Source organism: Columba livia, chromosome 2 (assembly GCF_036013475.1).
Source record: "Columba livia isolate bColLiv1 breed racing homer chromosome 2, bColLiv1.pat.W.v2, whole genome shotgun sequence".
Taxonomy (NCBI): domain Eukaryota; kingdom Metazoa; phylum Chordata; class Aves; order Columbiformes; family Columbidae; genus Columba; species Columba livia.
Window position 1 is genome coordinate 30997436 of NC_088603.1, and position 24798 is coordinate 31022233.

At 36.4% G+C, this 24798-nt stretch overlaps 1 protein-coding gene across 12 annotated transcripts in view; it reads right to left on the bottom strand.

The window, feature by feature from the left end:
* Positions 1-24798, bottom strand: part of DGKB (diacylglycerol kinase beta) — a 398861-nt gene that overhangs the window by 277433 nt on the left and 96630 nt on the right. For 7 of the 12 annotated variants that reach the window (XM_065051198.1, XM_065051203.1, XM_065051195.1 and 4 more), the window contains 2 exons: positions 10825-10901; positions 5206-5226 (listed from right to left, as the gene is read on the bottom strand). In XM_065051198.1, coding sequence (XP_064907270.1) covers positions 5206-5226; positions 10825-10901 — 98 coding nt within the window. The remainder of the gene's footprint in view (positions 1-5205; positions 5227-10824; positions 10902-24798) is intronic. The other 5 variants (XM_065051206.1, XM_065051200.1, XM_065051199.1 and 2 more) reach the window with 1 other exon arrangement.

The window sequence follows — 24798 nt, forward strand, 5'->3', positions numbered from 1 at the left end:
AAGCTTTAATTATGCTTATTATATTATAAAGAAAACTATTCAGAGGTTTTAACTATGCTATGTAATATTTTAACTCCTACCATATTAAGATGTTTGAAGAGAACAAACATTTAGACAGAAAAAAATTGACAGCTTTTGATTCAACATGTACCCTAACAAAAAACTACAGAAGAGGTCTAACTGCCTCCTCTATTTTCCAAGCTGATTTAAGAGCAAAAACCAGTTCTGCTGGATGACATGAAGAAGGAAGGAAAAGAAGCTGTATCATTCCACTTTCTTTTTCCTCACAAGATGCAAAAAAGCAACTTATTAATAGTCTCTTGACAAAAGATTTGTCATTGTGGGTGGGTCAGGGCAGGGAGGGGTAGAATAACAACTCCTCTTATTCCTCCCCACCACATTGGTCACATTAAATGGGAACAAGACATGATCCAGTGTTTGGAATTAATCTCCGTCCATAAATTCTTTTAAAATCCCACATTCTCTTTGGTCTTTTTCTTTTTAAATTGGTACAGAGTATTTCAACAGAAGCCACTGTTTTTGTCATCCTGAAAAAAATAATATAAGAGAGGGGAAAATAAAATAAATTGTTCATTCCAGCAGACTTCCATGAAATATGGTTTTCACTTATTAAAAAGAACAGTTCAGAGATAATGGAAAGAGAATCATGTTGAAATATAATTGTCAGTTAATCACTTTTTAAATTACGTTGCTGATCTCCAAATGGTGCCAAAAATGGGGAGTATAATCAGCTTTAATCTACTGACAGTAATAGCTCTGGGTTATTTTTGTTTGTGGGTAGGTCCACTTAATTGATTATTTTCTTTTAAACAATTTATATTGACCGAATATCTGAAAAATGAGCTGTTGAGAAGGAAATGATGTTAGAGGGCCTTTATTCACACATAGTGCTACGACAACAATCACACACATCAATGCTAGTGCATTAGTGACAATTACATGACTAGCTCTGAAAAGCAATGTTAAAGCACCCCCAGTAAAAGTCCAAGTTTTGAAGATTCATTGATTCTGACAACGTTGCAAAAGCTGACTTTTTCGAAAATACGTGGAAAAATAAGCAGAGACCATACTGAGTGTTAATTAACTCGAAAAACATGAATTACATGAGAATGCATAGGTTTTTGGTCTTCAAAATGTATTTCTCATATTTATATGGCAAAAATTCAAATTAAATTTTGAATTCCTCATGGAGATTGTCATTGTATATCAGGGTGAAGTTTGGTTAAAATTGAAAGTCTTTAGCATTTTCTGATCTAAAATTTGATTTAATCAAATTTGTACATAATTCATTTTGAAAGTTCTAGTAACCAAGTACAACTATTTCTTAGATAAAGCAGCATCTAAATTCTCATCAACTGAGATGAAAGTTTACAAGGGGAAAAAAAAATAAAAATCACATGCTCTCACAGGCTGCTCCTACCAAATATTCCATACGGCCAAATAATATTTGGATATTATCAATAATACAGACATATAGAACTGCCAAAATTTTTCCTCAGCTAGCATGTATCTTCAAAGAGGTAAACTCAGCAAAGCATCCAAAATGGAAATGGGAAGACTCAATTTTTATGCAATAATTAGATTTTTTAGCATAATTTTGTACTATCTTCTCATGTTATTGTAATAAATTGATGCTAATTACAAAAATAAATCTGGAATGGATTCACCAACCACCACAGTCTCATCCCAGTCTTGTTTCTGGGCAAGAAAAAGTAAAAATTTACTAACGGCAAATTTTCTTTACTACATGATTATATAGATGTGTAAGGATATATTGTTCTTCAGAAAAAAAAAAAAATAATAAAAAAAAATCTATATATAAAACCACCACCAAACCACATCCAGTCATAATTAAATACTCTGGGTGAGGCACTTTAACCTGTCTTTCCTGATTCAACCTGAGTAAACCTACAGTAAGTTAAACATGTTTAAAAATGTAAACCAGAAACTAACAAAACTAACAAAAATCAGGCTGTTCTAGAGCTTTGTCACTGCCTGCAATTTCTAGATAATATCCCCTGTAGGTAAATAAAATATCCCTGTCCTGTCTCTGACCAGGCAACATAAACACCTGCAGAACTGTTTACAAGCACCACATAGTCCTTAATTACCAAACTGTTACAAAAAGGATGTAAACCAAAGAACACTGTAACATCAACACAGCACTGATTTCATGGCTTCAGAGTTCCCACTGTTAGAAATTCAACAAGATTTCAACATCGAATGCGGTTCTCTTAAGAAAATGTCTTCATTTGGTTTTGTTTCACAGATTCCAAATGCTCATTAGCCAAATACCCCTCGCCTGTGATTTCTTTCACAGCATTAGTTCAGACACATAGTGATCAAATGATGGCACAGCATAATACAATTAAAATTACAATTATTTAAAACTACGGACAGATACTTTTCCGTTGATGTTGAACACACCTTAGTAGTTGCACATTAAAAAAATCTATCACCAATGACTAGCAGAATAAATAATATACTTGTATGTATACTTGATCTGAAATGCATCAATTTTAAATATTCATTGATGGCAATATAAAAATCAAGAAATACACTAAAGGTACCCTTTCTGAAGGAATTTATTCCTATGTTTATTTCACTTTAAGAAAAGAACAACTTAGCTGATAAATTAATATGAAAATATGAATATAGTATTTTCATACTTTCTAAGTCAGTATCATAATTGGTACCATATTTACACTGTTTCCATACTGATAGAGGAGCTGAAATATTGTCAGAGTAGTCTTTTAGTCTTCAATAAAAGGCATTAGTGTGACCCTCAACTCTTTATTTTTCTCTTTTATAAATGGTGTAGCTTTAAGCAGCATACTCCTCCGGCCTTAATGTCAAGACAGCTTAAAATTCTCTAAAAACTTCTATCTAAATACTGATAGTGGTACCCTAACAAAATAAAAAAATAATCTCCTTTCCTTTTAAAATACTTTGAAACAGTATCCAGTGTACATCAGAGCAGGAAAATAGTCCTTAAGTTAGGCATTTAACACATTATAAGAATAGGTAACAGGTAAATAAAAGCAGTATGAGGCTCACAGAGCTTAAACATAAGGTCCTGAGCAATGCAAAAAATGTAGAGGAAAAAAAAGGACAAAAATGAGATCTTAAGGCAGAGAGAGGAAGTATCACAAGTGAAGGAAGAAAACAAGGATGGAAAGATGTTAGCACTGACTCGAGGAGACAGAGAGACCACTAAAGATCATTAAAAATGCTCAAAACTGAATGGTTTTGCAGCAGAAGTTGACTATCTGGAACATCTTACGTCTCAGTGCCCTCAACACTTCCCACAGAAAGCAGGCTCACAGCCAGACTGCCAGCATCTCTGCCTGGCAGGCTTCCCAAATCTACAGCTATCCAGGAAGCTCTTTCCCTAGAAATTCTGCCCGGAGACCTGGAAAAACAGAGTGCCCAGTGTCTGAAGGGCAGAGTTTTTGGCTGGTGACACTCACAAGTTGCTATTTTTTTCACTTATGTAGCTACAAAGATTCAACATCCTTTCTTGGTCATCAGTTATCAACATGTGAGGGACAGGCTTCTCCTTCATAATAAATACACTATAATTCTCCACATCCTACTAACCCTTCTGCAAATTAGTTACAATTTCAGTTAATTTTGTCTCATCATTTGGTTGAAAGCAGAAAAATGTGGTTTCTGCAGTAGCTTTTTATAGAAAATTAAATCTTCCTACCTGTAGTAGAAATACTTCACTTTATATATTATAATAAGGCAAAGTCTTTACAGCAAATTACTGTCTTCTGTCAGACCAAAGACTGTAGCAGAGGGAAACAGCACAAGAACCCTTCTTTCAACCCACACTTATGTGTGCTTGAAATTTTAAATAGTTTTCCACTTATGCCAATGGGCTTAAGACAGTACCTTTTCTTGTCTTGTTCTCAGACCACCATGGTCACAGGAATATCACCACAATGGCCCAGCAATATATTTCTCCTCTTCATGATCAAACGAAAACAATGCTTTGCAATTATCTTGTGATCTACTACCATACACAACAATTTATCTAACAATGCCACTAGTCCCAGGGTAAACCACACTGTAATCTGCACTACTGCATTTTGTTCTGTTTCCATTTACTATAGTCCATAATGTCATCAAGCTTTTCCAGCATAATATTCAGATTTTTCTTCATTTTAGCAATAATTCCCGAATTTGGTTTAGCAAGTTCATTCTATTAGTATCCATATATTTTTGACAAGGTTATTAGCAAAATACTGAGATTAGTCTCAAGACCAGTCCTAGACACACTGCTTTAACCTGAATACCTTCTCTTTCAGGACCCATCGCAATCAGTCTGTTAGCTTACTAAAAAAGTAATGTTGGTCATCTGAAGAAAACTGAGCCCTTCTGCAAACAGGCAGGACTGCTCTCCGTAACACACCTCTAAAAGCTCAACTGGCCTTTGACTCCAGAAACTGAGGGGTTCCTACAAAAATAATCCTTTCAGTCTCTTGACTTTTTCCTTCTTCTCAAGTTCCATCTGCCTCTTCCCAGAACAGCAAAGCAGAGGCTTTTTAATACCTCTGTGCTACAAAGGAAGAATAACTAGGTCATTTAAAAAAACTAGTTCATTTGATTAGTCCTTCTTCCCTAGCTCTTTTTTTTTTTTCTTCTTCTTTTTGATCATTGTATTTTTATACCTGCTTTCAGGCTCCTGAAGCTTCTCAGGAAGTCTTGGGTTGATGCTCAGCTCTTTAACCACTTCTCTCACAATTGCTGTAAAGTCGCACTCACTTAAAGCACACCATAAACCTTATTCAAATGATTAAATCTGCATTTTTAAGCCTGCTACCTATAAATGGCGCTATATAACTATAGAAACAGTATTTTATATCTCCTTAGTAAGCTGAAATTTCTGTGATAAGTATGAAACCAGTTAAATGTTTGCTCTTAAATTATTTTCATGTTTCTCTGAATTAATGTTAGCAAAACCACGTACTGTGAATGACAAAAATGAAATTGACCTAGTGAAAAAGTCTGCCAGCAGAAAAAGAGTGCACTTTGCTCTCTGCTTTAAATATTTGTTTATTATCTGACAGAATAGACACATGCAGCATTTATTAGTAGAAGTGACATCTCAAAGGAAGCCTATAAAAGACACTATTCCTATGCATAACAAAAATTAAAAATAAAATTGAGATTACTTACTTGATTAAGTATATCTTGTTTCTGTAATGCATGCAAGGAAAGAAAGAACACACGTACATTAGTGCAGTGTCGTAACACTCAGGCTCTGTTTTCATAATAGAACTATTTTTGATGGAAGGTTAGTGATGTAGATGAACAGGTTTAAGACATTAGACAGAATATCCCATTTTCTTCCATTAGCACATATGACAAGAAAATGGTTCTAAGTCAGCATTCTAGTCTTGATTAGAAAGCGCAAGCAATTTATTTTTAACCATGCAATGACAGATAACCAAGGAAAAAAGTCAATACAATGCCTTTCATCTCTGTTTACTTAAAAAAAAACCAAAAAAACAAAAAAACAAACAAAAAAAACCCACATAACTAATTACTTGTTGCCAAGAATAGCTGTTAATGAAACAACTTAGCAAAAGTGAATACAATGATAAATTCCACAAATACATTAACAACTAAGGGAGAGCTAAGGAGAATCTCAATCCTTTACTGGATGCAAGTGGAAACACAGTGACAAAAAATGAGGACAAGGCTGAGGTACTTAATGCCTCTTTGCCTCAGCCTTTAATAGTAAGACTATTTGTTGTCTGGGTACTCAGGCCACTGAGCTGGAAACAGGGATGGGGAGCAGAACGAAAACCCCATAATTCAAGGGGAAACGGTTGGTAACCTGCTACACCACTTGGACACACATAAGTCTATGGGACCACACAGGATCCACCCAAGGATACTGAGGGAGCTGGCAGAGGTTCTTGACTAACCTGATCTCCTTCTATGACAAGGTGACCCACTTAGTGGACAAGGGAAAGGCTGTGGATTTTGTTTACCTGGACTTTTGTAAAGCCTTTGACACTGTTTCCCACAGCATTCTCCCAGAGAAACTGGCTGCTCATGGCTTGGACAGGTGTAGTCTTCACAGGTTAATAAACTGGCTGGATGGCCGGGCCCAAAGATTAGTGGTGAATGGAGTCAAACTCAGCTGGTGGCTGGTCATGAGTTGTGTTCTCCAGGGATCAGTACTGGGCCCAGTTCTGTTTAATCTCTTTATCAATGATCTGGATGAGGGGATTGAGTGCACCCTCAGTAAGTATGCAGACAACACCAAGTTGAGTGGATATATTTATCTACTGGAGGGTAAGATGGCCATACAGAGGGATCTGGACCAGCTGGATCGATGGGCTGAGGCCAACTGTATGAGGTTCAACAAGGCCAAGTGCCAGGTCCTGCACTTGGTTCACAACAACCCCAGGCTTGGGGAAAAGTGGATGGAAAGCTGCCTGGTGGAAAGAGACCTGGGGGTGCTGGTCAACAACCAGCTGAACATGAGCTAGCAGTGTGCTCAGGTGGCCAAAAAGACCAACAGCATCCTGGCTTGTAACAGAAATAGTGTGGCCAGCAGGACTAAGCAAGCGAACATGCCCCTGTACTCAACACGAGTATGCTGAGGCTGTACCTCAAATCCTGTGTTCAGTTTTGGGCCCCTCACTTCAAGAGAGACATTGAGGTGCTGAAGTGTGTCCAAAGAAGAGCAATGAAGCCGGTGAAGGGTCTGCAGCACAAGTCTGATAAGGACCGAGGCTGTTTAGCCTGGAGAAAAGGAGGCTGATGGGAGACCTTATGGCTCCCTAAAACTACCTGACAGGAGGTTGTAGCATGGAGGGTGTTGGTCTCTTCTCCCACGTAACAAATGATAGGACAAGAGGAAATGGTCTCAAGTTGCACCGGGGAAGGTTTAGACTGGATATTAGGAAAAACTTCTTCATGGAAAGCATTGTCAGGCATTGGAACAGGCTGCCCAGAGAAGTGGTTGAGTCTCCGTCCCTGTAGGTGTTTAAAATCTGTGGTGCTCACAGACTTGGTTTAGTGGTGGACTTTACACTGTTAGGTTAACAGTTGAACTTAATGAACTTAAGGGTCTTTTCCAACCTAAATGACTCTATGGTTCTATAAACACTAACAAGCACTGTTGCAAAAGTTATCATTATATGCTGCTTTAGTTTCTAATAATTTTTATTCCTTTGAATAAAGGTGGGTGCCGTATTAATTTTCTACTTTAATCAAAACTCCTATCATGATTTCCCAGTAAGAGGTACTACCTTTAAATTACAAATACAGGTGTATTCTCTACTTAAATTACACTGATTGTGCTGGACTTTTGCTAAACTAGAGTCACCAGACTTATCTTTTGATACGTTGACAGAGTTAAATTAGAAAATCTTGGAGACCCCTGGAAATCAGAAGGACCCTAGAGAAAGCTTCTTAGAAGTATCAGCACTACTTCAAAAAATGCAAAAATCCTTTGTACAAGGTAGATGATTGCAACCTGACTACAAATATTCTGCAAAATTTAGGGCTTCACCCCTCTGGGCAGATGAGACCATTGAATGTGCCTTGTGTCATGCACTCATTGTCATAACTTTCCTGGTGTTTCTGCATATACACATTTATTCTTTTTATTCACAACCAAACTGTGGAATTCTGGAGCACTGCCCTGCTCCACTTGCAGACCCCAGCTGCACTCTGACTGCTTGTCTGGCTGAGACACCTCCACGCACCTTCCACTCTCACTCTTCATGCACTGATAAACTCTAAGAGTTCTAGACAGTAAGTAGGTAAGCAGGTAAACAAGATATTATGGTGCACTCAAACAGATCCCTCAAAAGTGATGATGACACTAGGACCACAAGCAGACAATGATGTGTACTTAGTACCCATTTAGATACAGCCTTTAGCTCTACCTGCTTTCCTAACTCTTGCTGGCCTAATCAGTGCTCCCCTCAAAGACAAATGGCTGAAATTAATTAACTAAAATAAATCTCAACTGATAAAAAGAAAATTTATAAATCACAGCTTTCCAGGAGGCTGACCTTAATCTACCTGTGTGTCTTACATCAGGTATAAAATCTCTTCTTAATTACATATTTGACACTGACTTAGAGAAGAAGGTGGAAGGGCAGAGGTTCAGTAGCATTTGTATAAGTTTTAGTCATCTCCCTTACATTGAAAACAGAGAGTAAAAGCTCCATAAATAAACTCCCTATACTGGATGACCTTCTGATAATCAGATACATCATTTCCACTAAGCCCAAAACCCACTCACTAGACAAGATATAAGATAATGGAAAAACAAACCAGATGACTTCAGGTAACAAGCTTCGAATACCAATAGCTTTTCTTTTGCTATTTCTGTCTCATTAAATTGGCTTGTGATGAAAAAACTGCAATATAGAAGCAATGGAGCAGAATGAATTCCTGAACCCTTTAAGCAGGGAGAAACTTGAAACAGGAAGTTCTTTAGGCTTTTTCTTAAGTACATAAATACATCACATGGCTAAGTCTGCCATAGCTCTACGCCTCATGTTTGTAGTAAAAAACTGGCACCACCTTTTGGTAGAATATTGGCACGATTTGAAAAATACCTGGAGGGCTTATGAGACAATGATCTGGGAAATAAATACAGAACTAAAATGGAAACATGATGGTATCCCCTACAAAATACAGCAACAAAATAGAAGAGCCATCTGTAATATGTGGAACTAAAAAACTGCACTATGACTGATTTCAGCTGGATCAGTCAGTTTTTGTCATCTTATTTACAGACAACAATTAATTACTTAAATAGTACATCCAACTCCAGGAGTCCTCATCTGACCAGATATAATCAACTTGCAAATCATTCTGTAAAGAGTTTATCCACAGAGGTGGTTGAATGCATGCCAAAAATATAGGCATGCATGTGCAAAGGGAGTTCTGTCTGACTTGGTATATTCACTCAACGGAAGTCCAACTCAGTGCCTTTGCCTCCAGTTCAGCAGTGTAAGGCATGAAACTTGAGCTACTAGATCCAAAGTAGCTTCACTTCTAGCTGTGTTTTCTTTATGTTGCACTTCCCGAAGTCTAAGTACAAAAGCTGTCAGGGTTAGTCAGCCTAGGTCCAACATTGACCCAGTTGTAGTGAAGAACTATCCCTGCTGAAGACACTGAAGCCACCACAGTGTGTCTGACTTGCATTCCTTCCTCCCCTCCCATCCTGCTCACTGGCTTGGGAGCTCTGCAGCTCTGTAAGCCCTGCATGCTTCAGTACACTGGTAGGATTCTGCAACAAATAACTGTGCAATTAAGAAGTCTGGGAAATGCTATACAAAATCACAGACTCAGCTCAGGACCAACTGTGTTTATTAATTACAGCTTTGCACAAATTCTGCCAGTTCACCTGGCTTCAGTCAGAGCAGTCGTCCCATCACTTTTTGCCATGACTCAACCTCTACACACCCCCAAACTGGAGAAATGACTTTGTTAAAAGAGACTAATTTCACAACGTCACACACAAACACTGACAACTTGATAATGCGTTACCTACATGGCAGTATGTTATTTAAATATGCGTAAAACACACAATTATTTTTACTTTAAAAGGTTACATTTCACAAAACTGAAATCTTGTATGATGACTGAAAGTGAAGTATTTCAAGAAAAATTATGGATAATAAATTAAGACCATTGTATCACATACACTAGGAACACAAAACAACCCTGCAAAAATTAAAAGTGAAAAAAAAAACAATAAATAAATAACACACATGTCTACATCTAACAAAACTCAGTTAAGGGAGGTCCTACAGCCAATGTTACACTGGAGAATAAATTAGATGATCATAGCATTCCCATCCTTCCCTTTATAATCTAAGATTCTAATTAACTAAAATAATAGAAATTTAAGATGATCATTTACAAGATCAACTTATACTATTTTACTGAATTATTAAATATTTTCTTCAGAAACTGACAAAAATGATCAACATTATGCTTTGCAAAGTTCGAAGTGTCCAATGATTTTTCAATACTTAATGAGTTATAGTGACTTTAATTCACAATCATTCTTGCTTTTTATATCCTGATATGTAAGATCAAGTCATATTCACAACTGTTTGAGCGTTTTTCTGTCCTGAATTCCACATAAGGCAGGCACAGTTAAAGACATTACTATTAGAAACATTGCTGAAACACATTTTTGTTTAGCTACATTTTTGAATCATGCTATTGGGATACACTAAGCAGATACAAAGTGCAGTTCAGGGTAGCAAAAGAAAATAATCTGTCTTTTTCTACCAGCCAAAACAGAATATTTTGTCTTGTAGTGAATCTGTAGTGACAATGCACACACACACACACTTTTTTTTCAGCTGAATTGTCTTAAAACAAAATGGGGATCCCACTACCAGAAACAACACAAGAGAAACAGAACTTAGAGAGAAATCGTACCTGAACAGATTTTACTTTTCCAAATTTTGAAATCATACTTAATATTTCCAATCCTTAAAAAAAACTGGGAAGCATGTTAACCTTACCATAAGGGTGGTTTGCTTTACTTTTGTGTGTCTGTTTGTTTAAATCTTAGAAAAGAAAATCTGGTTTTAAGTAAACTATTAGGCAGGCCTGTCTAATATAATGTTTATAAACTTTTAGCTTTTCAAAATACTCATATTTTTGTTTTCCAAACAGTTTCAAATACCCCAAACAGCAGATTTATAAATAATCTTCTATTTCAGATGTTTAGATTTGCTACAACATTCGTAAATATTTCTCCCCATCATTTCTGACCATTGAAGAAAGAAAAAGAATTACCCCTTCAGGATTGTATTTTGCTAACACACCACTGCCATGGAATTCTTCTAAGACATCCTTAATTTTCTTGGTGGAATCTGGATGAAGAATAAAGAGAGAGAAAATGAAAATACAGAAAACTTATTTACATAATATAAACTGTAATTAAAGAAAAAACAACCAAACTGCTAATAGCTTTTCTCAATTCACGTTAGTAATATTCTGTAGCTGTATGAGAGCTGTGGGCAGAAAGAAAATGAGAACATACTATACCCTCTCTACCAAGTACTGTAAAAATCAGCTCACAAACAAACATTCTTTGACCCAGCCCTTAACTACTGTTGAGTAGCATATTTCTGAAGGAGTTGTTTGCAAGGACTATTTTAAGTCACTTTTCTCGTCCTTGAAACCTGAGTCATGTACGGAACATGGTCATTCCCAACAGCGCTACTAAATCTCCTCTGGCACAGCTGCCAGCGAGTAGAGGAACTGTCAGAGGAGCCAGACAATATCAAGATGAAGTGGAAACTTGAAGAAAAAAAATCTTTTCCTGTGGTCATGTCACAGAAAACAAATGTTGCTATTGAAACCTCAGTTTTTGCAGACCTCAGATGTTCTAACCACTGCCAGCTACAGTAACTTAAGAACAACTTTTGTCTTACAGAAATGTGGAAAATCCCTGAAGTTCAGAAGCACATAGGTTTAACATTTTAAATTGCTTTTTGTCTACATGCAGAATAACAAAACTAGTTATTTCAATAAGCGGCCACTATGTAAAAGCTTTAAACTCAGATTCTCTTAGAATACATCACGCATAAAACTATCTTTTCTACCTTAACTACATTAGCAATACTGTAAAAATAATTGTAACTCAATTTTTTCTTTAAAATGCAGTAGTTGAGTCCATAATGGTCAATGTGTATAATGGCCACAACACTGGAGTAAACCATCAAGCAGTGAAGAGTAGCACATGTATTAAAGAAGAAAACAGGTAAACTTAATGACTGCACATTTATTTCTACAACAAATCTGGAAGGAATGGAGAGAAGCAAAGGGTGCATCAAGAACAGGACTATCACATGAGCATTTAGTTAGACACAATTACAAACATTAGGACCTAGTCTTAAGGATTTATTAGTTATACCAACAAAATACAGCATCATAGTAGTTCTTAAAAGTTAAAGAAATTCAGCACTTAAACCTGTCTCTAAAAAATACATTTAATAAATTATATGACAAGGAAGGAGAAAATGCAGTGGTAAAGGATTTGAAAAATAGCTTTGTATCAGTTCATAACAGCTATAAACAAGACACACCAGTAAAACTCCATTTTAAGAGGTGCTGAAGAAGTTGTTTTCCCCAGATCCTCATACACAGTTTAGATTGTAGTAAGAATGGCTTTTCCCAATGTTTGCCATTTTTTTTTTTTTTTTTTAATGAAAACACCCTAAACAATGTGTGGCCTCAATAAAGCAGCTTAATTTCATTAACTGGATGCATTTCTATGTTACTGTCAACTGCAAGCAGTGGAGTTTAGCTGATCTCATGAGCAGTCACAGCAAATATTTAATTGATAAAGTCATCTATAGTCTTCTTGCTGTGTCATTTGAAATACACTAAATAATTATAGCTTTGTATAAAAAAAAAAGACAAAAACTATAAAAAAGAATGGATCGATACATTAAGAAATGATTTTCTAACTGCAATTAGAAGCTGATGAATTAGATATTTATTTATCAGCACAAGTACACAAATTGATGACTGACAAAAATTTCTTTTTTTACTTTGTCTCTATTATTTCAATATGTTTTTCAGTTGTCATATATGGTTGTATATAAAAATCATTGCATTTTGTGATAATGAAGTCAATAACTATGAAAGCAGCAGCATGAGATCAGTCAATATATGACAGAAGTGACTCAACTTTATCCTAAGAAAGGATTTTTCTGAACTTTGGAAGAAGGAGGTTAAATACACATCAAAACAGAATGACAGCAAGGTCTCCTTACACACCTTTTACTAGCCAAAAAAAATCATAAATAAAATAGAAATGGCTCATTTTCTAGCAGTCTAAAACAGTGTCTTGAGGTTTTCTCCCAGCAATGACCATGTTTCTTTCATTTATATTTTGCCAGATAAAGCCTATTCATCTTTAAATGAGTATTATGCCTATGCAACTGTAATTAAAACCCAAACCTGTGTTATGTTACTTATTAAAAATAAATCAAATCTTTGCTTTTAATTTTGTTCATACTCTTCTTAGTCAAGTAGAATTAAGAATAAAACATTCTCTATTCCAGCAACAATACAACTATTCACCTTTTTCATGCATGAGCTTAAAGCAGTGACATCCAAAAAGCATAGCTAATTTCATGCTTGAAATAACTGCCACGCAAAAGGGTCTGTGGATGTAAATTCTGCTCTGGTTGTCCCAGCAAAACTCTTCAAGAGACGTCCACATTCTAGACAGGAGTTGTATTTATTACGAGCACCATGACATACATTTCACAGCCAAGGCAGACCCATTTTTCACAAACCATTTTATTCAAAGTCATTCAATCATTTTATCAGTTCATGTGACAGTATCCACAACAACATGAATAGAGATCTTTTAAAATGCTCAAAATGACATATCGATATCTTAAGTCAAACACCAAGTGACAATCTTCTGCATGTGTGCTCTTCAACAGTGCTGATGTGCCTCAGAAAAATTAATTTTCCTTCCTCAGCCTATAGTAGGCAAACTGTTATTAGGCATATGTTCCATTTTTTTAATAAGTTGACCTAAAAGGATATAAAAAATAGGATAATTTTCAAGTTTCACTCCTTTTGAGGATCACATTAAAAAGAAATAAATTAGAAACTCCAATAAAATGTTCTCAATTCTAATTTAAAAAGTCAAGTACATGATCTCTGTGAGAAATAGAAAAAAAAATCCAGAAGACATACACAGAAGTAACTTTTTTGCTAAGTTTCCTAACTAGGAAATAGCAATAATACTATGGATTCCATTTCAGTTATTTAGTCTGATCCAAATAATCTGCATGCCCACTGGAACATGGTGGTGCAAACACAAGTGTCAAACCAGAACCTGTGTTCTCAGTGTTACCTACAAGTACAGATGTTCTACATAACTAAGCCACTTACTCCTTTGTGAGCAGACACAGTAAATTCATAAGCACCACTCCAAATCAAGGACAGATTCCTTCTTGTCCAAGTCTCTGTATTCCAAGCTCTTCTTAAGAGAGAGTTTCTAAACTGGTGTAGATATGGCCCAGAGCCTGTCAACTTCAGCGATTAAATCCCATCTTATCTGCAAAGCTATAGCTGACATAGTACGAATTTCACACAGCTTTGAATATAAAGCTTGTTTCATGAAACATTTCTCTTTTTTTTGTTCTGACAATTTTATCATTTTCATTACCCACTTGCACAATGTTTCGGGCAAGGAAGACTTTCAATTCTCTCCTCTGCCTGAGTGGATTTAAACTCTTATCATCCAACCCATCTCCTGTTGCAATTTGGATAGAATGCAACAGTGTTCATTTAGCCAAGGGGGTAGAAGGAGAAAAAGGAAAACTGTGGTGCAAGAGCCAGAGCTTTCCTTGGATGAGGTGAGACATGGTTTCCCACCTCATGCCCCAGTGAGTTTGGGGCAGAACAAACAGGTTAGGCATGGTGTGGAAGACTGCTAACTGAAAAGCTCTTACTAAAACATGGGAGAAGAGCAGCCAGATCCCACAGTGCTGCAGAAATTCTATTTTAAAATGAAGACTCCAAAACAACAGTTATACAGATGAGACTTGGGCAAAACAACAGTTATACAGATGAGACTTGGGCTAATGTTGTACTCTTTCAGAATAAAGGCAAAACAATTAAAATAATGACATTAGAAAAAAGAAACCTGCATATGTAACAGTAAAAGTGTCAAAGTTTCTGATTTTTTCTTCACTGTCCTTCAGTCCTAAAAAAGATACTTTTTATCACTGAAGACAAATTTACATACTAAGTTCAAAACAACTTAAGTCCACATTAAAAATTATTATTTTTTTTAAAAAATGACTCAACTTTAGATCAAGAAGATCGAGCACTCAATTGAAACCAGAATTTCGTGCAGCATTTCTCCCATAATCAGAAAACACAAGACAGAAGGAAAGCTTGCCCAGATCACACACTTTGTCTATATTTTCTCCCCATTGTACCAGAAAAATCTTTGAAAATTATTTTTTTCTGAACAAAAAAAGGAAAGAAATAAGAAGACACACAAGACAACTTACCTAAAACTCAGCATAAATCACATGCTATATACACAAAACTGACTTACAATTTAAAGGGAAAATATGCACTAGAAAACAATGACTGGATTATGAGTAATTCCCTTACAAACCCAGATATGCTTTTCATTTTCAACAGAAATTCATTATTATCTGCATATTATCAGACCATAACTAACTTTAACACCCACACAGAAAGTATAGCAATAACTACTTTCTATCTCAATTTCACTTTTGTAAACTCTATACAATTTGTGAAATATTACGGGCATTCCAAGACCTACCATGGTGAAGGTCAGAATTTATATATAGAAGTTCCAGGGAGATTTTCTATGCATTTCATTATGATTGAGAAAAAAAAAGTGCAAGCTTCAGTACACGATTTTCTGCATGCCGCCAAAGCCCAGCTCAAACCTGAAAACCCTGCTTGATGAGAAGCATGGGGAAAAAACCCAGTACTCAGTTGACATCACAATGTTTGTATGGCTTCTTATTCTTCTATGGACTCTTTTTTCTTTTGTGGATATAACTAAACGAAAAACTGTGTGTATGTATATAAATCTATACACATAGCTTCTTTTTTCTTTTTTTCCTTTTGCATATTTATTTTAAGCAGAGAACCGGAAAATGCTTTTGCTCAGACTCTAGCTCTGCTTAATCTAAAGCTTTACTGGTTTAGCAATACCTGTGTGTTAAAAAGGTCAAGCCTGCCAACAAACCTGTACACAGCACAAAAGAGTAAAAACTGTTCGACTTCCAACAAAACAGGTTGTTCCAATAAAAATATGGTTTACCCAGCATGGCTGAGTCTTGCAGCATATCTGTGTTGGTAAAGGATGTCTGATGGTTAACATTGACCCAGCAGAAGGCAGTAGCTTACAAGTCCTATGCTTTCCATACTTATGGCTGCAGTCTCAATGGCAAGGTCACACCTTGGTTTTGATTTGTGACTTATAAGAGGCGTTTTGACGCAAATTTCACAAAAGAAAAAAAAAATATTAAACCTTAAGTGGGATAAACACTCAATTTTGGTTCTCTTACATTTAGAATTTAAAACCTATTGTAGCCTTGAAAAGAGCGGCCAGGCTGGGAAGCCGATTATTTCCCAGTGGTCTGAAGGACACCTCTCCTCAACTAGTTGCTACCAATGGTTTAGGTAACACTCCATAGACTGCAGAATTTGAGCGACTACACCCTCCACCAAATCACATTCCCACTGAATACGTAACTGCTTGTGAGAGTCCAACGCAGAGCCACAAAGATGATTAAGGGAGTGCAGCATCTCCCTTATGAGGAAAGGCTGAGGGAGCTGGGGCTCTTTAGCTTGGAGGAGACTGAGCGGTGACCTCATTAATGCTTCTAAATATGTAAAGGGTGAGTGTCACAAAGATGGAGCCAGGCTCTTCTCTGTGACAACCAATGATAGGACAATGGGTACAAACTGAAACACAGGAGATTCCACCTAAATATGAGAAGAAACTTCTTCACAGTGCGGATGACAGAGCCTGGAACAGGCTGCCCAGGGAGATTGTGGAGTCTCCTTCTCTGGAGACATTCAAACCTGCCCAGACACATTCCTGTGTAACCTCATCCAGGTGTTCCTGCTCCGGCAGGGGGACTGGACTAGATGATCTTTCGAGGTTCCTTCCAATCCCTAACATTCTGTGATTCTGTGACAATTAATTAGGAATAAGCTTCTTAGAACCACAAGCAGAATTGGATGAAGCTGCCTAAACAAACATGGTGACGAGTGGCTTCTGCAACTCCTGCTGCACAGGACAACTTCTCCCTCCTGACAGCCCATGCAGGAGACGCCTCTTCCACCTGTCCTCCCTGCTGGGGCCCATCACCACAGGAGAAAGACTGACCCATTTACCCATTGCTATGTGTACAGATAATCCAGGACTTTTTATGAAAAAAAAAAAGCAATATTGATGGCATGTGCCAACACATCATTAGTCCACATTAATAAAAAATGCTCACCAAATCCCACTTCCCTGCAGCAGATGTTCAACTGAAAGTGCACAACAAACAACAGGGATTTGTGAAGGAGCAGATAGAAGCTTAATTTTTGTCTGCTAGTGTGATGAGCTTTGAAAGGAAGAAATAAGTAAAGGACAAAAATGTACTCCAGGACTCGAGAGGAACTGCAGGTAATTCCTGCGTGTACTTAAAAACATTTTGAGAAGAAAAAAATATTCATCTTTTACATTTTAAAGTGACTACAGCTAACTTAGCTTCTTTTGGACTCTTCTGGCTCCTGACTTTCAGAAAATCAAGGCTGAAACAGTTTGAAAGATCCTCAGCACACATCTCTGAGAGCAAGGTTCAGGGTGCTGCAAGGGTTCCTGCAGACCTGCCATATCCCCACAGGGAGCCCTGGGGGCAGCCCCAGGCACCTCCCCAGGGGTGGGGCAAGGCCAAGGCTGTCAGCCCACGGGTGGGCCTGACTCTGGAGAGCTGGACACCAGCCCTACTGAGGTGCTGCCAGGTCATGGCTGTCCCCGGCAGGCAATACTTCAGAAACAGCTTGCCCTGAGTCCACGAAGGTAGAGACACCTCAGAAGACCTCTCCAGCCCTCAGAGATCATCAGCCAGCTTCAGCCTGAAAACTAATACAAACTTCTAGCAAGTAACTTTGTGGCTCCTTCATTCCCTTTTCTCATTTCCTGCTTATTTATAGCGGGTCACAATATCTGATACAGGCTGCCAGCTCATAATCTTTCCAGTTGGAACGATGATGAAACCACTCTCTGTTAAATTAAGTAATGCTATTGACAACACATTCCACCTCAAACATTAAGCACTAACTTTCCAATGCAAAGAATCAAATCAGTTTGGTTTGAAATTACGGATGTATTATTTCTGATTTGAAGTGGAAACAGGGAAAGGGCTTTTAAGTCTGAGGATATTGGTACTGGTTTTGAAATCTACATTTAAAAAAATAGAGTAGTTGCTTGTTTCTATTTTCCCCAATATTATTCTTCATAGTTTTTAATACGTATACTTTGAACTCATTACCTATTTAACTTTAACTGTGGCTTCAAAAATTACTGAACAAGATATACAGTATACTCTTATTTATGTTCTTAAACACAAGTCTATATAAAAAAGTAAATTTCTGCAGTTATTACAAAAACAAGTAGCTCAAAGTAGTAAAAACGGCACAGAATTGCTCACATGACTACAATTGAATATTTTGCATACTCTGCATCAGAAATTAGAAATACTTTGAAACATTCAAACATGGAATTAGATACCTATTTTATACAATTCCACAAAAAAAAAACCCAACAAAAATAAAAAGCTAGGAGTGGAACTGTGAAAGCATTACAATGTCACCTTCCCAAGACTACAGCTAGGCCTAAGATACTTCATTTCTACTGAACACGTTATTCTTATGCCTGATCTTTTCCTGTCGTCAAACTTCAGCTCTCCTGTGCATTGCTTCAACATGTATTTACTAAAAAGTGGTACCCAAGTTTTTCACATTTCCACATATATCCCAAATATGAAATTGCCAAAGGGATCATGCAATACCAACGCATATAAAAATGTTAAAAACTTGTGGATTTCAATTTACAAAACCACTTAAATGATCACACATTATATGAAACACAATAACTGTGCAAAGGAAAACTGCGAAGGAGTTCAAGCTAACACATTTCACCTGTTCACCATGAGGGTGAATCAAAACTGGCAACACATTTTATCAAGATACCCTGGCTTCTTTTGATTGCCTATCTTTATTTTAAAGAGCTTGGGGGAAGCTCCTCAGGTAGTATCAGCTGCCCTGTGCAGTTGGGGGTTTGTTTTGTTCTATTTCTTTGTCTTCCCTCTTTCCCCATTTATTCTATGAGCAGGCTATCTTAAAGCCCCTGTTTCATTACAAGACATAACTGAAAATCTTGTTCTTCCATTCTTCCATGTGCTATGGACAATTATTGAAATGCTTTTGTAATCTTGAAGCAGGAAGATTTTTTTTTTTCCATTTTGCTTTATCATAATTCTTTCGTCCAAAGTATCATATTCTTTTTACTCTTCCTCTTAGAAAGTTTTAAAGGTTCATACAGTGACAGTTCTTGACAACCTATGTATCGAAATTGTATTTCAGGGACGAAATTTTAGCTCTCTTGACATTGGAGGCAATGCTTTTGGCTTTTACCAGACAATTTTCTTAACACAGAATAATTTTATTCTTATGAATAAGGGTATATAAACGTTGAATCAAGGGTTATTTTTAAAACTAAAAATCCAACTCAATTTGGTTTTATTTGTTCTATGGGTTTCTGATCCATCAAGATACACCTGTCTTCCATTTCAGGATGTACTTCCTATTACAAGGAAATGTTATTTAAAAACGAAATTTGCACTTGCAAACACGAGTCTCTATTATAGTTTATCTTGGGAGCAAAGGCTTTAAAGTCAAATAATTACATAGACCATAAACCGAAAAAAATTATCAACACAAGTACACATTGCTCTGGATCTGGAACTACAAATGATGAAGGTTCCTGCACTTGCTGAGGATATGTACTACTAATAAGCTGTTTTACCCTTTGTCTGTTCTAAATACAATCCCTAAATTTTTGTTCTTTGTGATCACATGCTTGGTATAGTAGTGAAGAGCAGCTGAAAAAGTGTTCACTACAACCTGTTCTCCCCAGACCTCAGAGAAACAAGCCTGCACAACCCATATGAAATATTTTTCAACATTGTTGGCAATCAAAACTATCAAAAACTCTATCAAGCAGTGTATTACTATTATAGTATACTGTTATTTTGACATGCCCAAAATTCTGTAGCCTGACTAGAGCTGGATGTGGAGCCTCCACATGATATATATACACTGTATACATACAATGCTGCCAAGAATGTTGCCAAGCACTTGCATTTTAGTTTATGTATACATGCACATATACATATATGTTCAATTTGGTGAATCCGGATCAGCTTTTGCATTCAGTATAATATTACCTGATCTAATCTCTATCAATTCTCCTTAAAAATTAGCTTAAGGTTGCCATATATGATCTGAGGAAGAGAAAGAGCAAAAAGTCTCCTCTACATTCTATAGATCTTCAGACAGCCTAAGCAGATTTGGCCACTAGAGGCATTACACAATATTTCATATTTGTTAAAATTATGTTACAGTTACATAATAAGAAATTGCCTGAAATTTCATGACTCAATACTCCTGATAAAATACGTATATATCAGTCATATTGCTTATATAAAGTCTCTCCAATTTGTATTTCCTGTGTAGAGGGTTTTTACGTTTGTGTGCTGAAAGTGTTGATACCGCAACAGCATTTCTAATTTTCCACTGTTTCTGCTGAGAATCTTGCCATAATTCCATTTTGGATATAATATATGAGGACTTGTAGTATTACAGATGTCAAGCCCGTGGAAATATTAATACCGTAGAAAGTTTAGAGACAGTCACTGAAAAAATAAGAGCTGTGTTGTCCATACGTATGAGCTGCTAAGTACACATCTGCCTAGAAGTCACAGCCTCCCAACCACTGCATAATTACAAAGGCACAGTCTGACGCAGAGACTGTTTCCGCTGTGGTATTTACACATTAAGCTACCTTATAAAGCCGCTGAAAAAGTGTACTGCTATATAGATAGAATTAAAAAATAAAACATAAAGTAAAAAAGCTACAGACTGAGTGGTTAAAATCAGTAAGTCTAAATTCCAGGTCAGGATCTAACTTTTGGGATAATAATTTTCTCCCAATGCCCAGGAAGTTTAATTAAATAAAGGACTGGTAAGAGGCTAAAAGTTTGTCTTAATAGCATATCAGGAAGAATAGGAGTTTTCCTATTTCCATTACTACTGCAAAACAAAGCAGTATTTATATTATACCTTCACACATTAGCTAAGGTTAATATATATTTATTTATCTTAATGATTGCAGACCTATTCTGGGAAGTCTGTTTATGTTCACTGCTCTGAGAAACAAATATGTTTCAAGTACTACTTCCATAAATATTCCAGCTGTAGAGTTCAAGATTTAAAAAAATTCTGTTTCCAACCTAAGCCAGCTCTGTGTTCAAATTACAAGTTACATAGGTCTTTTACAGCATTGGTATATCAAGTCCTTAATTTTGTTAGCATTAAATACTTTCTCCTATCAATTAACTTATTTATCTCATTAATTTCTTAAAAGACTTTACAGACAATATTGACCATAACAGACAATACTTGAGAAACAGAGAGAGGTACTACGCATGGACATCAAGGAAAGGAAAGCCCGTAAAATCAGGTCATGCTCCTGCAGAGCCAAGTTCTACTGATACTTGCTTGATGCATCTAAAATCATTTCCATTTCACTACAAATGCATTAGAACTGAATTCTCTGCCTTAGTTCAAAGGGATTTAATCATCCAATATTCAGTTTAATATCAAAGCTGGAATAGGATAATTCTTTGCTCATTCCAGGGCTCTAAGGAAACAGTAAGCAAGAATAAACATTGTAATATAGTCCACTGATAAAAGCAGGATTAAACCCCATTACCAGGACTATTTGTGACTTTATCCAATGACATTTTAACGTCAAACATAGTCCTCAGAGAGGGACAGTCCAAGGAATACAGCATTTTCATCGAAATTTACCTGGCAAGATAATAACATTGTTCAGATAAGAAGCTCCATCAAGCAAGTTTATAGAGCTCTCTAATCATCCTAAACAATATGTGCTAGATAATATAAAGAGTTTAATACACTTGGGTAAGTTGCCCTCTACAGGCTTAGAAGCCAAAACTCATTTGCTCTCTGAAGCTTTATTTCTTTCTCTGTTATCACTTTCTGGAATTCTCTTTTTAGATAATAAAACAAGTAAAAAAGAATGTATACATTCTCAGCCATCTTTGTTCTAGTCTCTCAGATACATCTTTAGTCCTAAAATTATCCTATAGTCAGTTTTCCATGGTTTAATCCCATCAATCTGTTCTTTCTTCAGATTTTCCCATTTTTTGCCAATCTTGTTTCCCAGGATAGACGTTTGCTCTTTTGTGTGCTACCACCAGTTAATAGTTTTTATGTGATGGATATAGTAGTACACAGGTATCTGTGTTTTAAAACTTGCCTGTCCAGCCCTATGAACTTAACTCCTTGTCTTTCAAAGTATCACCATGTTTTACTACAGGGAATGCAAAATGGATTGCTTTCAGCAAATCTGAGTCATAGGGAAGACAGACCGTTATTCAAAGGGAATTGTCTTGAGAAAGGAATGAGAAGTACTACAGATCTAGACCAATTTTTGCCTTAAAACACGGATGATGGACTGTTGGATAAATGTACTAGAATGAATGAATGGAGATGTAATTATGAAGGCATCACGTGAAAAGGATGGAAGCCAAGTGACTGTTACTTACTAAACAAGTTTATTCATTGAGTGTATAGAAAAAACGTATACACGATGACATCATAAAATAACCTACCACCCAACAAACCAAAGACTCCATCAAATAAACTGGAAAAATGCACCTTATACTAAAAATGCATATAACAAAGTGAGTGAAGGGCTAAACAAAGTTCTACAAACTGTGATTACGTACGTACTAAGAGTGCTTCTTACCTACAAGAATAGCAAGAACTATGCTAAATAAGTTAAACATCTTTTAAAATAAGTATAAAATGTGAAGAGTTAAACTGTATTAACTTGGGGTTTATTCTTGATATTTCCAAAACAGTAAAACATCTTAAATGCATTTCTAACATTCACAATGGGCTTTTTAGCCATCAATTAGTGATCTATGCAATTTATATTGGTATTTAACCAACAGTTTGGACCAAGAGAGGAACTAGTCCCTGATTCAAGAGAATCAAATTACATTATAAAAAATAATTTATTCAAAATATTTCTATTATCTTTGTTCTGAATATTATTGCACAACATGCTCACATTTATAAAAATCCACTGAAAATACAAAGCTACGGAAGTTGCTATAATGACGAACACAAGACTTTAGGACCTTTTCCATGGCCTAGTAGGATGTGAATCTTTACAATAAAACATGGCAATGTCTCTCTTTAACAACAGGGCACAGCAGATTCCATTCAAGCAGTAACTATTGCTATAAACATCCTTGAAACAGTTACCTTAGAGACTTTACTAGAGGGATACCCAATACACCAGTACCACCATCTTCTTTCATTACTGTCCTCATTGTGGCTGGGATAGTTAATTTTCTTCCTAGTAGCTGGTATAGTGTTGTGTTTTGGATTTAGGCTGAGAAGACTGTTGGTAACACATTGATATTTTAGTTGTTAAGCACTCAGGACTTTTCAGCTTTTCACACCACACCAGGTGTACAAGAAGCTGAGAGGGGGCACAGCCAGGACAGCTGAACCACATTGGCCAAAGGCATATTCCATACCATATGATGTCATGCTCAGCATATATATTTTTGGGGAAGCTGGCCAGGAGAACTGCCACTCAGCAACTGTATGGGTATCAGTCAATAGGTTGTGAGCAATTGCATTGTGCATCACTTGTTTTATGCATTTTGTTTCATACAGCCCTATGACAGGTCTATTATGAAATGGCACAATGCATATAGAAAGATCTTAAAGAGCATACATGGCACTAATTAATTCCATGTAAAGGTCTATTACAGGTGAGCACCCAATATGGACAGTTACTCTAAGTACACTATTGACTAAATCATTAATTTTAACAATGTAATTCTGCCATTTACCTGTTGTTATGGTCAGAAAATATTTTAGCAATTTCTGGCAAGTTCAACAAGAATTTCCTCACCAAAATCAGTTTCCAAATCACAAATGAGTTCCCCACCTTTGGTTTGGCCTTTCCTTAAATCATCCCTGACAAAACCCCTGTCAACAATCAATAACCTTTGCAGGAAGAATCATTGACCTTGCCAATCCATAATACTACAGGTTAGGAGAAAAAATTAGGAAGGAAATAAAGAATTAACTAAAACATCTCTTCTGTCACCTTCATATCAAACTACAAAGATATGTCCCTAAGCTAAACTCAACATATAATTAGAAGGAAAAGAAAAACGTCTACTTACTGTAAGCTTAATAATTTACATAAGCTTATTAAATTGTCTTATGCACATGTAGCTCTAAAATACAGGTATTATAACCACATTAAGTTACCTAACATAGTGGCAAAGCACCAGTAACAAGACACCAGCATTCATCAACCTAATATTGCCACAGACAAAAGGCAATGTAACAGTAATTGAACTAAAAACACCCCCAGGTCCCAGGATTCATATTTATATCCCTTCTTAATTCATCCACTTCTACCTCAGTATGCTCACACAGGACAAGTTTGTTTATTTAATTTTATATGGTTCAGTCAGGAAGATTAACAATGATACTGACCAGAGCCTCTAAGATCAGGATAATTTCTGCAAAGTTGACCTGACAGAGCAAAAGCAAGCAGAAAAGACATGAAAAGGAAAGAAGGATAAAGAGTTAATCACCAAAAAGGACAAAAGGAACATGAGATGACAAAGATGGGGAGAAGGAAAGATAGGAAGAGGCAGATGAGACTTCAAAAACAGCAAGACAAAACAGAAGAGTTGATTCGTGTGATCTTCATCCCTTCTTTCACCCTTCTCTTCTTTTGCTTCTCCGTACTTTTATTTCCCAAGTTGTAACTAAATTGTTCTAAAGAGAAAAACCTGTCAGAAATGCTTTATCACTTACAAAGACCTTAAAGAATCTAAAAGTATG